This window comes from Leptopilina heterotoma, unplaced genomic scaffold (genome assembly GCF_015476425.1).
Source record: "Leptopilina heterotoma isolate Lh14 unplaced genomic scaffold, ASM1547642v1 Lhet_92, whole genome shotgun sequence".
Taxonomy (NCBI): domain Eukaryota; kingdom Metazoa; phylum Arthropoda; class Insecta; order Hymenoptera; family Figitidae; genus Leptopilina; species Leptopilina heterotoma.
This window is the reverse complement of record NW_025111199.1, coordinates 2,699,725-2,717,636: the sequence shown is the minus strand read 5'-3', so window position 1 is coordinate 2,717,636 and position 17,912 is coordinate 2,699,725. Positions and strand designations below refer to the sequence as shown.

Below are 17,912 nucleotides of genomic sequence, written 5' to 3'. Positions count from 1 at the left end.
TATACTAAAACCTACTATTAAGTACTTGTTTACGTTACGCTACTATTTGAGTACTTTTTTTAAATTTTAGCCACTAAAAGCTACCATTTTTTTTTTTTTTTTTTTTTGAGAATTTCCAATACTTTAAATTCGCTGATACTAGAAATCGAAAAACTATTCTCGAAAATTATAATCAAATTCTTTAAAACGATTTAATTATTTTCAAAAAGTATTCAAAATTCAAATATTTTCAATATCTAGTATTTTCATAAAATTTCGCAAAAAAAATAATTATTCAATAATAATAATAATAATAATAATAATAATAATAATAATAATAATAATTATTATTATTATTATTATTATTATTATTATTATTATTCAATTCAAATAATTATTTTAAAAAAATTGATAAAATTCACCCAAAATTCAATTATTTTCTTAAATAATAATTCAATTACTTTCACTAATATTAACATTTTTCATGGAAATTCAATTTTTAAAAAAATAAAATTTTTGATGAAATTCTAAGCAAGAATTCAATTATTTTCATAAATAAAATTTTCTACAAGAATTCAATTATTTAAAAATAAACTTTTCATAATATTTATTATAATTCGAAAAAATTAATTATTTAAAACAATGTTAAAAAATTAAATTATATTAAATTTATTTATTTTATTTATTTATTTATTAAATTATAAAATTCTTATAAAGAATTCAATTCTTTTTAAACATTTTAATAAAATTTTTCGCAATATTTCAATTATTTTTATAAATATTAAAATTTTTCTCAGGAATTCAATTATTTTTAAAAATTTTATTAAAATTCATTACAACTAATCAATTATTTTCATAAATAATAAAATTCATCGCAGGATTTCAATTATTTTTAATACAATTTTACAGGAATTCCTCGAAAAAATCAATTATTTAAAAAAATGTTTTTTTAGATTCTTTGGAGGAATTCAATTCTTTACAAAAAATATTAGAATTTTTCACATGAATTCAATTGTTTTCAAATATTTTAATAAAATTGCTTGAAAGAAATCAATTATTTTAAATACATGCAATTTTGATTACATTTTTATGAAATAATTCAATTGAATTATTCTTTTAGATTGTAATAAAATTCTATGTCGATAAATAAGAAAATTATTCCCGAAAATTCAATTATTTTGAGGCATTTTAATAAAATTCTTTGCAAAAAACGTTTATAATGTACAAAATTTTGAATAAATCGACCGGGGTTTTTCCAGAAAACTTCTTCATATATAATAAGGAACAAATGTCTCACTGAAAGTTCTTTCAACTCGAAAGTTTCTCACACACTTTTTCTCGGCGAAGGTCCTTACCACGTTTCCTTAAACGTATGGTTATTGACAAAACATTATTAATAATTAAAATTTGTTTAAAAATTAATTAATATTAATTAATTGATTAATATTTGTCAAAGATACGACGATTTATGTTTAAAAATTCAATGAAATTTGAGAAATAAAATTTTGCAGTTTTTTGTAATTATTTCGTAAAATATCCATTTTATAAAAAAATTTCAAAGGAAAAAAACATGCGCCTCTTTATTTCCTATAATGTAGTATATTTTAGAAATTAAAATTTTGAGTTTTAATTTTTCTACATTTTTGTGCGATTGACTGGCATGGAGCTGTGTAGCCAAGCGAAGCGTCGGTTCTTCGATCCGAGCCCTCAATTAGTCGAAAGAAATGAATTTAAAAATTTATTTTTATTTAAATTTAAAAATTTATATAAAATTCTTCGCAAGAATTATATCATTTTTATAAATATTTAAATTCTTTCATGAATAATAAAATTCGTTGCAGAAATTGAATTTATTATCAGGAGAAGAAAGAAGTAAATATTTTTTATGAAAATTAGGAGACAGTCAGGAAAATAAAATATAGATATAATGGAATTATTGTCAGTTTTGTGAAGTTTTTAAAATTAATTATCGAGTGCGATGTCTGAAAATATCAAAGAAATATAAATATAAAATTACAAAATGAATAATAAAATAAAATGATTTTAAAGAAAATTACTTCTCAAAATTATGATTTTTTAGAAATTTTCTTAAGAAAAATGGATAAAATAATTGTCGGTACGCTAATTTTAGTTGAACATAATATTATTTCATTGGATTTTAAGATAGCATTATCTTGAATTTGAGAATGAATTATTTAGAATTGTCTTGCATTAATTTGTGAATCAACTTCATATAGCATTTGTTTTTGTTTGAAATAACATTATCTAGACAGAAGGCGTCGAATAGTTTATTTATAAAATGCAATAATTGCTCATATCTTTTAAACGATTAAAGATAAACGAGTTTTGTATTTTGAATTCAACTTAGAAAGTAAAATAATGTATGGTTAGAATTTTATGACAAAATTACAAATAGAACGTGAAATATATATTTATTTGTATATTTATAAAATTACAATTATAGACAGAAAATTTAAAGCTTTTTAAACAATAACATAGTACTGTAAAATTATTTACAATTTGAACAGATAAAAAGGTATTATTTAAGTCGATCACAAATTTTTTTCACTAAACGACTTCACGGCAATGAGAAGAAATATACTCTTTACAGAAAGTAAGAAATGTGTTCTGGTTCATTTATTCTATATTTATTAATTGATAACAAATGGTCCTAATTATTATCTGCCTACGCCTACATTGCATAGTCTTTTTTGCGAAGTTTACAGAAAAACATTCGCTCTAGTGTTAATTATCGAAAATTCGCCCATTTTTATTAAAACTACAATTATTTAAAAATTTTTTTAATTGTTTATTAAAAATAAATAATATTAATTTAATAATAGTAAAATAATGAATGAATAACAATTAAATTTTTGATAAACTTGCATCACAATAATATCAGTGAAAAGCGAAATTATTTCCGCTTATTTCTTTTGGATAATTTGAAATTATCTATTACGTCGCGATCTTCATATTATCTATTCGAAATATCACATTTTTTACAAGTTTGTTATATTAATTTGTCGTGTTACAAATATGATTTACATTTGGAAAAATTTAATAAAAAAACTGGGGGCATTTTTGTAGCTACAAAAAAATTGTTGCAAACTTATTTGCAATCTTTTAACTCTTACAATGCGTTTGCTGTAAACTTCAGAAAAAATATTGTGCTATGTTGATTCTCATTTCTCTCTGCTCAAACAAATTAATAAGTTGCACATGGTCCCCACCAGATAAGGGCAGAAGATAAAACAACATGTCTACGCAGAAGTTTGCTCACGTAGCAAGAAATAGATGCTACAATATTTGCACTACTCTGCAAAAAAATTTTTTTAAAAAAATAAAAAAAAAATTTTTAAAACAATTTTTTTAATTTCCTACTTCTTTTCCCGTTTTATCATTTTCTTTCTTTAAAGATTCTCATGGATATTTGGAACTAAATGGAGTTTTTACCTTGACTAATTTTGAGTACTGTTGGCAGAAATTTTTCATATTTATGTGTTATACTGTAACATTGTTTAATCAGTAAGCTTCAACTATAGTTGATTTGCAATATAAAAATTAATACAGAACCATGTTAAAAATTAAGTTAGTACTCACGAAGATATCTTTACGATAGTTTTATACACATTTTTTTTTCTTTATGAAAACAAGTGTGGTCATACTTAACCCTCAGTGTATAGAAACAAAATCTAAGGACATAAACTAACTTCTGCATTCGACATTTTTGAGGTTATATTATTGTGGCTTGAGGAAACGTAAATTCCTTTACAAGTGAAACGGGTTCAGTTCCCCAGTCTTGTATAAGTAAAAATAGGTTCTCAAGCCCTTGTATTATAAATATCGCATATTATTATATAATGTCTAATATTACAAATTATCATTAGAAGAAGGCTATGTCATAAAGGCAACGGTTGAAATATATCTTCCTAAAAGATTCATTCAAAGAATCAGGTTCAGTTAAAATCACAGAAGAAGCTTCCACCGAAATTTAAAAAAAAAATTTTTTCTCATTAAAAACTTGTATATGAATCATTATTCTAGAATATTCGGGGAAACTATCCTCGAGATTACAACAGAAATTACCACAAACATTTTTATTGAACCTGACCAATATTTCATAAAAGTTTCTAAAAAGATATGATGTACACTGAAAGAATTTTGGGCAGGCTGCAGGCTTTACATGAGTGCCGCTAGAGCTCGCTGCCTCAAGCTCGCAGTTAACCTCAAAAAGGCGAGAATCTACTCCCGAAAGGTAAGCAGCAACTCCTCAGGGGCAGCTGCTTACCTTTCGGGAGTAGATGCTCGCTTTTTTGAGGTGAGCTGCGAGCCCTGTGCAAGGGGCACTAATTTCGAGCATGAAAAGCCAGCAGCCTGCCTAAAATTCTTCCAGTGTATAGTAAGAACACTTGACTATGAATCACGATAAGCGTAAGTGCGAGTGAGGCACAAAAAACTGCACATTAAAAGTTTTGACCATTTGACTAACACACTCGTAGGCTGATTCATAGTTATGCATTCTAACAAAAAATATATAAACATATATATATAAATATTCAAGATTCATATTATACTTATATATTTATATATTCATATATTTATAATTATATTTATATTTATATTATTAATATTATAATTCTGTACAAAATATTTCAGCCTGAATAGTTTGAATTTTAGAAACGTAATAATCACATATATAATTATTTCAGACATTAAAACAATCATAGAATTATTTTGACTTTATAAATATCATTATTCAAATTTTCACTTTTTGATAGGTGCACGGTAACAGTTCCCGACTTTTCGGCAAACAATGTTCTTCCGTGTAAGTGGTAGTATTCCAAGAGAAGTGTATATTTACATGAAAACGATTTTTTCAAATCAAGTTTTTGTTACAAAGAATTTATTTACATTAACTGTCTCTGTTTGGATGTTTTGTAAGAAATCTTCGACGCCATGGAAAAGGCCAGTCGTATTGTCGGGGTACGGGGCCACCAACGTTTTTCTCAAAGTATTTGAATAGAGGAAACCACCAAAGACGAGCCAAACTATTATTTGGACCATGTTGCTGTGAAAAAATAAACGTTTTAATAAAATTTACTAAATCGAGAAACTAAAAAAGTTAAAAAAAATTAATATAAATAAAAACAATGAATATTGACTCATTTTTAGTCATCCACAGTCAACGCCTTAATTATTTTATTCATTACAAAAGTGATAAATGAATTCGTCGAATGTTATTAAATAACTAGCTAAAATAACGCACGCGTGAAATTTCTCATTTTAATGTCGATAGGGGCCGTTCAAAAAATACGTAACGCTTTTTGGGGGAGGGGGGTGTCCAAATTTCCGAAAAATAGCGTTACATATTTTTTGAACGGCCCCATAGATATTTAAGAATAATATCTTTTGACATTTTTTTATTTTTTTATAAAATAAAACAAAAAATTTCTTTTTTCAAAGTACTATTTCTATAACACAAATCAAAATAATAGAAAAATGCTCAATATTCTTTAAATTAAATTCAAAGTGCCTATTTGTACAAAATCCAGTGTGGCCACATGTCAGTAAAGTCAGGGAAATGCCAGGAAAAAAATTGTTGTCGGAAGGTCAGGAAAATGTCGGAAATAAAATTTTTGTTAGTAAAGTCAGGAAAATGTCAGGAAAAAAATTTTTTGTCAGAGAAATTAAGAAAATTGAGACTTTTTTCGACTTACTTTCAAAAATTGTGACTTTCTCGACTTTTCTTCCAAACATTGAAACAAAATGTACCACAATTTTTTGTCAAAAAGTGCAACTTATTTTGATTTTTTTAATGTTAATAAAAAATCTTTAGATATAAATTTAAAAATGAAAATTAGCTTCTAATTTCTTAAAATCCAATATACTTTCAGTATTTTCAATTACATAATTCCGCAAATTCAAATACATACAAAAGATAATAACATTTTAGAATTATTTTTAACATTTTGGAGAAAAAAATCATATTCAAAATTTTTAATTAAAATTCATCAAAAAATTAATTAGTAAATTATACAAAAATTCTTTTAAGAAATTGAATTATTTTTAAAAGATTTTACCAAATTTCAATCGTTAGGAAATTTTTTAATTGTACCTAATTGAAGAACTATTAATTTTTCCAAAATTATTTTAATATATTTAAAAAAAATTAATTGTAAGAATTTTTTTATTATAATTTTTTGAAAATATTGTACTTTAAAAACTTAAGGAAAAAACATAGACAGTTACAATTATTATAAAAAATTGAGTAAATCTGTATTTAAATAATTGAATTCTAGAAAAAATTTCGAAAAATTATTTAAAATACTTCCTCTAGGAGGAAGCAATAATTGATTTAAAGATAAAGTTTAGTTGAAAATTGTATAAAATAATTGAATTCAGGAAGGGTTATAATTGTAATTTTTAGAAATTGTTAAGTTTTAGTAATTTTTAGTAATTTTACTTATTTTACATAAACTTTCATATTTCCCTATAGAAAGAATTTTGTCAGGGAAAATATTTTTAATGTCAGTAAATTGTCAGGGAAATTTATTAACTGAAATTTGTGACCATCCTGAAAAACTTAAACTTAAAAACAGAAAATTTTAAAATAAAATTTGTCATTAGAAAATAGAAATTATGCTAATTTTTCCATTTTTATTTATCAAAAAATGTGAAATTTTTTTAAAAAATCGTAATTAAAAATAGAATTAGATATGAAGAAACTTGAAAATGTTTATTTTTTTCTAAATGTTAATTTTCATGTAGAATTATATATATATAAAAAAATCAATATGTAAAAGGATTTTTCAAAAAAAAATTTTTGCTCTTGTTAAGAATTGAATATTTTTACTTTTTTTTTTTTTAAAAAGAACAAATTTTAGAAGAACTTGTTGACTGATTTCAATGATTCAAACGGCATTATTTTTGTCTTGAATCCAATTTTTTTATTTAAAGATATTGAATTTTAATTTTTAAAAAATTGTTCATTCATAAAAACTATGTAAAAAACTACTTTACCCATAAAATTTCATGTTAAAAAAAATTCTACTATTTCATTAAAGTAAGTAACCTATCAAACAGAATGAGATCGGAACATTGCACGATGTGAAAGTATGTAATATTAAAAATCAAAAAATAAACGGTAGAAATTAATTTAAAAAATTTTTTTAAAAATTTAAATTATAAATTGTAAAAAATAATTAATGTAGAAACAAATATTTAAAAATAAAAAAAGTTTTATTCAAACTTTCATTTTTAAGAAAACTATAAAATATTGCTATTTTACATAATAGGAAAAAAATTTAATTCATTGAAAAATAATTAACAACAAACTAACTTCATTGCATGATTAAATCATATCACCTTTTACATGAAAGGATACTTTCAATTCAATGAATGTTCGAATATAAATGTTTATAATTTTTACAGTTTTTAACTGATCGATCTGAAATTGTAGAAAAAACTTCTCCATACTATATAAGAAACAACTTTGTCGTTTGAAGTTTTTTCTTAATAAAACATTCTCGCAAACTTTTTCCTTCAGAAGACATGGAAAATCAAATTCTAACATTCTGTATTTAATATTAAAAAATAATACGAGCAAGTGGAATTTTTGTAATATTCTTGAGCTGAATTGTCTCGTTGACTTAAAATTTATTTTAGGTATGAAGTAGCAAAAAATTTCATTTACAAAAAATGGAGATGTCGTGAATAACTTTTCAAAAAGTTATTGATTTCAGGTTATCGAAATTTTGCAATTTTTAATTTTTTTGCAAAATGTAGTGAACATTAAGATAAATAATATTCAGAAAACTTGTCCGTTATGTAACTCTCTACACGTTACTATATTTTTTTTTATGTTTCGAGAAAATTATTATTTCAGATAATTTCTACGTTATCTCGTTGTAGTGGGGGATCAGCCCGAGTGCCTCGTTCGTTATTGCATCTTTCTCTTCAAATAATATTTTTTTTACTACAAAAAAATTCTATGAAAAAAAACCTGAAATTCAGTGGCAACTCCATTCAACTAAATTGCCAAAATTTAAAAATCAAAAACAATTTTTATTATAGCATTAAATAGGAATATTTATAAATTTTGGTTTGAATTTTTAGTTTATTTTTATGCAAATGGAAGTCAAAATATTAAAACTGTGAAACTTTAATTTTCAATTTTTTATGTATTAAGAGATAACTTCCCCAGTCAAAATTTAGACCCTCTTTTGAACCTGAAAACGATGCGGAAAAATCCATATTCCGATGTTTAGAGGTTGAAAAGAGGATTTCAAATTTTTGTGAAATTTAAATTTTCAACCTCTTTTGAACCTCTAATAGTGCGGAAAATCCATTTCAGCTGTTTTTAGGTTCAAAAGAGGATTTAGAAGTGTTAAAGAGGCTTAAAAGAGGTTAAAAAGAGGTTTTTGGAGAACTAAAAGGGGGTCTAAATTTTGACTCGGGTTGCGGAGTACGGCACTGGTAATTGTCAAAATAAAATATTGGCAATACTTAGAACCTCTTACGGGCGAGCTGAATTTAAAATATTGTCTAACTTAATTTTAAATCTTGAAATTCATCTCAAACTTCAACAGATAACATTTACCCCAAATGACCCTACTTTTCGAATTATTACATAAAATTATCAAGTACACCATGTACTTGTATAATGAATATCTTACCTTCAAATTGATGTTGTTTGCAAGCGTGTGATAAATGTACCATAAACGTGTTGTTACATAATATGCAATGAGGACATCTACAGTGTAGTGACCATGAGCAACTAATACCATAATAACACCTACAAGCGCCGTCAATCCGGTAAGCCAATGTAATAATAAGCATCTTTTAGGTGAATCTAAAATAAGTTCATTCTACCTTCATTAAAACTGTTATTTCAAATAACTAGAATAACAATTCAAAATTTCCACAATAAATCATAAAAACTAGTTATTTTAATATCCATTGGAGTCTCTCTCAAATCACATTCAGTCTGTCTACAGTAAAGTAATTAAATAATTTCCATATTATCATAGGCGAAATAGACTTACCGAATGTTAATTTGAAAAATTAAATCCCAGCCGAATTTTATTAAAATTCCGTTGGAGGTGAAAAAAAAAATTAAAACGCGTAAAAAGTTGGAAACAATTTCGCCATTCATAACTAAAAATTTACTGCAACAATATATTTCTATGTTTTCGATATCAGGGAACACAAAAATGACAATAAAAATTTGCTTTCTTAAGATTTTCTTTGTTTTTTTAGACATTGCAAATCGGCATTTTTAATACTTTTCTACGAATGGCGATTAGGAATCCAATGTCAGTTTTTCGAGATTCAAAATGGCTCTTTAAAAATACAGAAAATGTCGGATCGCCATTTCGCTATTTCCGCACCTTGTGTCAAGTGACGTGGAATGCCACTCCACCGAGGTGGTTAAATGAAAATTTCAAGGGGGCCTAAAACAGGCCTTATCGACCCTCCTCCTTTGTAATGATATTACATAATTTTATAAAAACAGTGGTAAACATTTTTTTACAAAAAAAATTCTTTTGGCATTTAAAACTATAAGAAAAATGCATTAAAATTCCAGCCTTGCAAATTAAAATCCATAATATTTTAAGTAATGTAAAAATAATGGTATAAACCTGAAACGTTAATTATTCAACTATCCCTAATTTTTACAAAGCTTCTTTAAATGAGCCCTACTCTCATACAGGACAACAAAGTTAAAAGCCATTACAAAAAGGGAAAATTTGTCTAGAATGTTTAAAGAAGAATACTCCAGATATTAAATAATAATTTAACGATTGGATCAACATTTTACTTACACTCTTTGAAAATAAGGTAACTCAGAACGTGAATGACTGTGTGCCCACTATAAATGTAATCTCCACAATATGTGTGCTTCCCATTTATGGACAATCCAAAACCAGACAGTAACTGAAAAACTCTTTTCGTTATAAGTATCGGAGTTGTACTATTTGCTTTAGGACTGCAATAATATGTTTTACTTGATACAGGTAAAACTGTAACAAACATAGTTATACTTCTCATCATGTATAAAAGTCCTAAGAGAAGGAAAATTCGTCGCAGAACAATAAATCTGAAAAGATATTTAAAAATATATATTAAACATTTTCTTTCGTAAGTTATTCCAATAGGAAATAAATATAGATACATAATCATTTAAAAAATATTAATAAATGTTTCATAATCATAACTATAATAATAAATATTATTTAATATTTTGTTTAAAGTATTTGTTTATAGAAACTATTTTTAACAACAATTTTTTAATAATCATAATGTGTAAAATGTATCACTTTCCTCTTATAATTACAGTAAGTACTGTGAAAAATCAAAGTTCCATTTGCTAAAACTGTAAAAAGAATATAATTGTTTTTTTAAAAACTCTTTAAATAACGATAATTCTAGTTGTCACACAATAATTTATGTTCATTACCTACTACTCATAATGATTTAGTTATGGAAATTTTTAAAAAAAGTCGATGTCTTTAACCTTTTTGTAGTCGATGACGACTGATGGCAAAGAGGTTTTTAGCTTCAATAACAGATGGATTTTTTTTAAACTTGTTATTCGGGGATTTTTGGGGTCGCTGAATCTGAATTTAATGTAAAATTCAAAAAATTTAAAATAGCGGATCCAAAGTGGCGGTAAACATTTTTTAAAATTTAACAAATTTTCTTGAAAATTATTTTTTGAAAATTTTCGGGGTCACTGAAGCCGCTGTCAGATTTATAAAATGACAAAAGAGCGGATCCAAAATTTGATATTAAGAAATCCGAGTCAAATAAGAGAAAATTTTACTTAAAATTATAAAGTTTTATAATAATTAAAGATAACCGAGTGATAAAATCATTATCAATTCAATTATTATTTTCAACAATTTTTAACTAAAATTCTTCTTTAAATCAATTTTACGAAATTTCAATTATTCGTAAATTCTTCAATTAAATATATATTCGAAAATAAAAACTTCAATTAAAAAAAATTCAATTAACATATTTCAAAAAAATTAATTTCAAAATTCAATTATTTATAAAAATTCACGCTATACGGCTTTTAATATTTAATTATTATTCAAAATTTTAACTGAAATTAATTTTTAAATCAATTTTTATTAGAATTTAATTATTTAAATACAAAAATAATTTATTGAATTATTAAATGTTTCTTAACATTTAATTCTCATAAACAATTTTACCAACAAATTTTTCAATTGATGACGAATTTTAATAAAATTTTTAAGAATAATTACATTTTTCGAAGAATTCGATTAAAATTGGATTAGAAATAATTGAAATTCTTTGATGATTTTTATTATTTATGAAAATAATTGAATAGTTGTTAACAATTTTATAAAAAATTTTGAAAAATAATTAAAGTCCTGAGAAAAAATGCATTACTTTTAAAAATAATTGAATTCTTGTAATGAATATTGTTATTTATGAAAATAATTGAATTTTGCAAAGAATTTTATTAAAATGTAAAAGAATAAATGAATTATTTCAAAAAAAATGTAATTAAAATTGTATTTAAAATAATTGATTTATTTCGAACAATTTTATTAAAATATTTGAAAATAATTGAATTCCTGTGAAAAATTCTAATATTTTTGTAAATAATTGAATTCTTTCAAAGAATTTAAAAAAAACATTTTTTTTAAGTAATTGATTTTCGCGAGGAATTGAAATGAAATTTTTAACAATAATTACATTTTTTTTAGCAATTTCTGTAAAATTGTATTAAAAATAATTAAATTATTAAAATTTCCAAAAATGAAAAATTTTGTTATTTTAGAAAATAATTGAATTCTTCATACAAATTTTATAAAAATTGTTTTAAATTATTAATTTTTTCAAACTATAATAAATGTGACGCGCTCCCAAGAAAGGTACCTAAGAAGCAAACGAATTTTAGGTTGGGTTCGTGTTACAATTATCTTGATTAAAAGTTTGTTTTTAATTATTTGAATTTAAAACCAATTTTTATTAAATATTTTGCATATAAGGGACCGTCCATAAACCACGTAGCCCCATTTTTGGGGAATTTTGACCCCCCCCCCCTCCCCCATGTAGTACGCTATTACATGTATTAGCGCCATTTTTTCCTCTTGTCGTAGTCAATTGCTTGACCCCCCCCCCTCCCCCTCAAGAGGCTACGTGGTTTATGGATGACCCCTAATGGAGACTTGAAGACCAACAATTTTGAATTAATAATTGATTCTCTTTCTGTATTTTTACTCAAAAAATTAAAAACATAACCTCAAATTTTTTGCTTCTTAGGTACCTTTCCTCAGAGCGCGACACAAATATTGTGGAAATTTTTTTTTTTAATTAATTAAATTCTTCTGGAAAACTTTATTTTTGAAAACTTTACTATTATTTTTTTACTAAAAATTTGTAAAACTAATTGTGGGCTTTAAAAATATTGTTCAAGAGTATTTCAAGTCACAATGAAAAAAATTCCCTGACTTTCGAAAAAATTCCCTGACGTTTCCAGGTTTTCCAGGACATTTTTAATTTCCCTGACATTTCCCGGTTTTTCAGGTTTTCCAGGTGTTGTAGACACCCTGCAATTCCTTGGTATCCAAGAAAGACAAGTTTCGGTGATATTTCTGTTTTGAAGTTTTCGCAAACTAATTAAAAGGGAGTGAATGATTCTATAAAGTTTGTTTCTTCTAAACAGTTAAAAGTTTATGAAGATATGCGAATTTCAGCTAAAGTGATGGGTATAAAACTTGATTTTACTGTAACTCATGCATCGACATTGGAAGAACTGGAGAATTTAATTCTAAAATTTAACGATGTTAAAGTTTGTTCTGGATGTGCTTCAGCGGATTCAATATTGGAAACACGCTAACATCTTTTGCTGCATTTGATATTTTGCATTGCTTACGACATAAAAATTGCTCACTCGTTTTACCGAATGATTCCAGACGCTCCTGCTGCAAAGATTGTCGAAATGGAAGAAAAACCTTAAGAAATAAAACAATTAGATTTAAAAAGGCCGCTGAATTAAGGAGAATTGTTCTTAAAGCAAGTCCTACACTGAAAAAAAAATGTATTTGATTCAAATAATTCAAATTATTTGAAAAATATTTAATTGATTTAAATACTTTTTAGTTGGATCAAAAAAATATGTATTTGATTTAAATATCTGCAATTATTTGAATCATACTTATTTGAACCAAATAAATCGTACTTGATTCAAATAAATAGTTAATTGAATTGAATAAATAAATTTATTTAATACAAATATTGAATTATTTGAAACTATTCTTTCATTTATTTCACTCAAATACTTGGTTTATTTGATGCAAATAAAAATTATTTGACACAATAAATTTATTTTATTGATTCTAATAAGCGGAATTATTTGCTCCGAATAATTTATTATTCAAAGCTAATATAATATTTTATCAAGACAAATAAAAAAATATTTCAATCAATTAAATAATTATTTGAAACTGCTCTTTCATTTATTTTACTCAAATACTTCATTTATTTGATGCAAGTAAGAATTATTTGATTCAGTAAATTTATTTTATTGATTCTAATAGACTGAAATATTTAATCCGAATAATTCATTATTCAAAGCTAATATACATTTTATCAAGATAAATAAAAAAATTTTTCAATCAATTAAATAATTATTTGAAACGAAAATAATGAATTATTTGAAACTGCTCTTTCATTTATTTTACTCAAATACTTCATTTATTTGATGCAACTAAGAATTATTTGATTCAGTAAATTTATTTTATTGATTCTAATATAGACTGAAATATTTAATCCGAATAATTCATTATTCAAAGCTAATATACATTTTATCAAGATAAATAAAAAAATTTTTCAATCAATTAAATAATTATTTGAAACGAAAATAATGAATTATTTGAAACTGCTCTTTCATTTATTTTACTCAAATACTTCATTTATTTGATGCAAGTAAGAATTATTTGATTCAGTAAATTTATTTTATTGATTCTAATAGACTGAAATATTTAATCCGAATAATTCATTATTCAAAGCTAATATACATTTTATCAAGATAAATAAAAAAATTTTTCAATCAATTAAATAATTATTTGAAACGAAAATAATGAATTATTTGAAACTGCTCTTTCATTTATTTTACTCAAATACTTCATTTATTTGATGCAAGTAAGAATTATTTGATTCAGTAAATTTATTTTATTGATTCTAATAGACTGAAATATTTAATCCGAATAATTCATTATTCAAAGCTAATATACATTTTATCAAGATAAATAAAAAAATTTTTCAATCAATTAAATAATTATTTGAAACGAAAATAATGAATTATTTGAAACTGCTCTTTCATTTATTTTACTCAAATACTTCATTTATTTGATGCAACTAAGAATTATTTGATTCAGTAAATTTATTTTATTGATTCTAATATAGACTGAAATATTTAATCCGAATAATTCATTATTCAAAACTAATATACATTTTATCAAGATAAATGAAAAAATTTTTCAATCAATTAAATAATTATTTGAAACGAAAATAATGAGTTACTTGAAACTATTCATTCATTTATTTTACCCAAATATTTCGTTTATTTGATGCAAATAAAAATTATTTGACACAATAAATTTATTTTATTTATAATTATCCTTATTAATAAAATCAGATGTCTGTCTGTACATTGCTTAAAACTTAAAAATGTTAACATGATTAGTTATTATGGACATCAGAGATTCCAAAAATATTCTTAAAAAATTTAATGTATGTATGTATGTATGTATGTATGTATGTATGTATGTATGTATGTATGTATGTATGCATGTATGTATGTATGTATGTATGTATGTATGTATGTATGTATGTTTGTCTGTCACAAAAACTTTGTACCCCAATCACACAAAAACATGTGAATCGATTTAAGTCCAACTTGGTAGGTTATTAGGTATTGACCCAAGGAAGGTTTATAAATTTACAGATTTAAAAAATATTAATTAGAACGGCAGATATTCAATTTTTTCAAAAAATTCAAAAAATCGAAAATTTCAAAATTTTTTATTTTTCATGGATTGCTTTTAAAGTTTCTATACTTGAGTATTACATGTTATTTAGTCACATTATAGCATAACTTAGCAAAAAATAAAGTCCTATAACTAATATGTAAGTATAAAAATGTTTTCAAAAAATCGAAAATTTCAAAATTTTACATTTCTTATGGATTGCTTTTAAACTTTCTATATTTGAGTTTTTACATGTTATTTTGTCACATTTTAGCATAATTTTGCAAAAAATACTATTCTACAACTAAGATATAAATATAAAAATATTTTCAAAAACTTCAAAAATGGAAAATTTCCAAATTTCGCAATTTTTAATGAATAGCTTTTGAACTTTCTAAAATTGAATATTATATGTTATTTAGTCAGATTTTATCATAATTTTGCAAAAAATACTATCCTAAAAGAAATATAAAAATATTTTCAATATCAAAAAATCGATACTAATTACTATATGAAGTTTAATTCAGTAGTATTTTTGGAGTCTCTGATTAATATTTTGACGTCAAAATAGTGCAATTCAAAATTATTTATCAAATCAATCTAATATTTTCAAGAAGTTCAGAAATATTGAAAATGCAAATTTTTTATGATTTAAATGATTTTGCAGGATGTCAAGAATTGTAAGTCACCTGTGATACAATACAAGCATATTATGCCACTAGGCAAAAACTTATATGTTAAAACGTTTTTTAATTTTAACTCTAGATCACTGCCTTGTAGTAATTCTACAAGTTTTATTTGAGCTAGTGAGGTGACACTTGAGAGTATTTAAGATTTGAGAGTCCCATGCGAGCGTAGTATAGTGGTTAGCGTGCGTGACTTCGGTGCGTGAATATTCGGTTAGGCGTGGGTTCGTACCCCCAAGCGTTAGGATTTTTCAAATGTGTATGTAATAAAAATTGCGTTTAACTGTATAAAAAAATGTGAAAGTGAACTATCAATGAATTGTCATCAGTACTTATCTTTTGCAATTAGTTATTTTTTTATTAATATTTGTTGATGTTGAAATTATCAATATTGAATGAAATAATTTTCATACTTGATTCAAATAATTATTTATTACATTAAAATATTCGATTTATTTGATTAAAATAATTTGAATTTGATTTAAATAAATAGTTATTTAATACAATTAAATAAAATATTCGGGTCAAATAAATATATATTTGAGTTGAAAATATTTTGAAGTTGATTCAAATAATCATTTATTAGATTCAAATATTTTATTTATTTGATTTGAATTAGTTGTATTTGATTCAAATAAATAGTTATTTGATACAATTAAATAAAATATTCGGGTCAAATAAATATATATTTGAGTTGAATATATTTTGAATTTGATTCAAATAATCATTTATTAGATTCAAATATTCTATTTATTTGATTTGAATTAGTTGTATTTGATTCAAATAAACAATTATTTGGTGCGATAATATAAAATATTTAGTTCAAATATTTATGTATTTGGTTCAAATACACATTTATTGGATTACAACCAAATAAATAATTTATTTGAATCAAATAATTTTTATTTGATTCAAATAATTTTTTTTTTCAGTGTAGAAGAAAAAAGAAAATTGAATGTATAAGGCGAAAATATAAATATGCAACAAAACAGAAATATCGATTTGAAAGGCTATTTCATCATTATGAAGGACAGTTAAAGAAAACGCAGGAAGAGATGGCCACTTTCAATAATGCTTCTTTGAAAAAATATTTGAAGAATATGAATATTCCATCGAATTAAATTCTTGTCATTTCAGAAATATTGGAATGTTCAAAACGAAAAAATAACAAAGATAATCGATATTCGGAATACTGGATTCTCTTATGTTTATTGTTACATATGAGATCGCCAGCTTAATTTATTTTAATTTATTTATTTTTGTTTACTTTTTATATTTTTCTTTCAGGCCAGCAGAAATTGTTAATATGAATATTATGATAGATAATGAGTCTTTAGAAAAAATAAACAATACTGCATTTGTTGCTAAAGCAGAAAAATTTGATTTTGCACTTAGAAACGCAATAAACATAATTGTTTCATACGATATGGGTTAGAGCTAACGTGGCAATGGCAAGCATTTTGTTAATGATTTATTTAAATTGCAAGCAGAATTCAAGGAAATAAAAAAGGAGTAATTTCACATTTAAAAAAATGCTTTTGTTTTGCTATTTCTCAAAATAAAGGTTAACCGAAAAAACTGTCGGAGACATTGATAAAAATACTGGAACATATATATTTCTGGTGAACATAATGATTGCGGAAATTGGTGTTCTCAAAAATCAGATCAAAATATAAAAGCAAATAAAATATTATTAAAGGACTTACAGCTGCGCGATAAATTGAGAATTATTTGTACTAAATATGCAAATAATTCAGATAAATTTTCTACAGCAGCTTCAAGTTAGGGAAAACGAAAGTTTAAATAATATTATCGCCAATAATATGGTGCAGGCATCGTAGATTAATAGTGGTTTCATTTTTCATGTTTTCACATTACAAAAGTTTTTAAATGCGTTTTTCACAAAATGACTTTTTCAAATCGGAGGACAGTCTGGCTCAAACAATTTTGATCGGATTGACCTCGGACAAAGTGCTTTTTGTTCGTCATTTACTAATGCTTTAGAGTACGTAGCCGATTTTCTTTTCGTTTTTTTTTGACAATAGATTTTTTGAAGAATTTTCGCCCTAAAAATCGACTTTTTTCTTCAAACAGCTGCCAAATACACAAAAATTAATATTTTTAAAATATCTTACGTACTCTAAAGCTAAATCTATCACAGATTCAAAAAAACTTTGAATTTTTTATTTAGATTAAACGGTCTAGTCGGAATCTTGTCCACCGATTTGCTCTGCAG

General features: G+C 24.3%; 1 protein-coding gene across 5 annotated transcripts in view; it reads right to left on the bottom strand.

Moving 5' to 3' along the window:
* Window positions 1-4,641: 4,641 nt before the first annotated feature.
* Window positions 4,642-17,912, bottom strand: part of LOC122511983 (phosphatidylcholine:ceramide cholinephosphotransferase 1-like) — a 28,703-nt gene continuing 15,432 nt past the window's right edge. For all 5 annotated transcript variants that reach the window (XM_043627587.1, XM_043627585.1, XM_043627583.1 and 2 more), the window contains 3 exons: window positions 9,804-10,078; window positions 8,655-8,830; window positions 4,642-5,047 (listed from right to left, as the gene is read on the bottom strand). In XM_043627587.1, coding sequence (XP_043483522.1) covers window positions 4,892-5,047; window positions 8,655-8,830; window positions 9,804-10,078 — 607 coding nt within the window. In that variant the 3' untranslated portion in view covers window positions 4,642-4,891. The remainder of the gene's footprint in view (window positions 5,048-8,654; window positions 8,831-9,803; window positions 10,079-17,912) is intronic.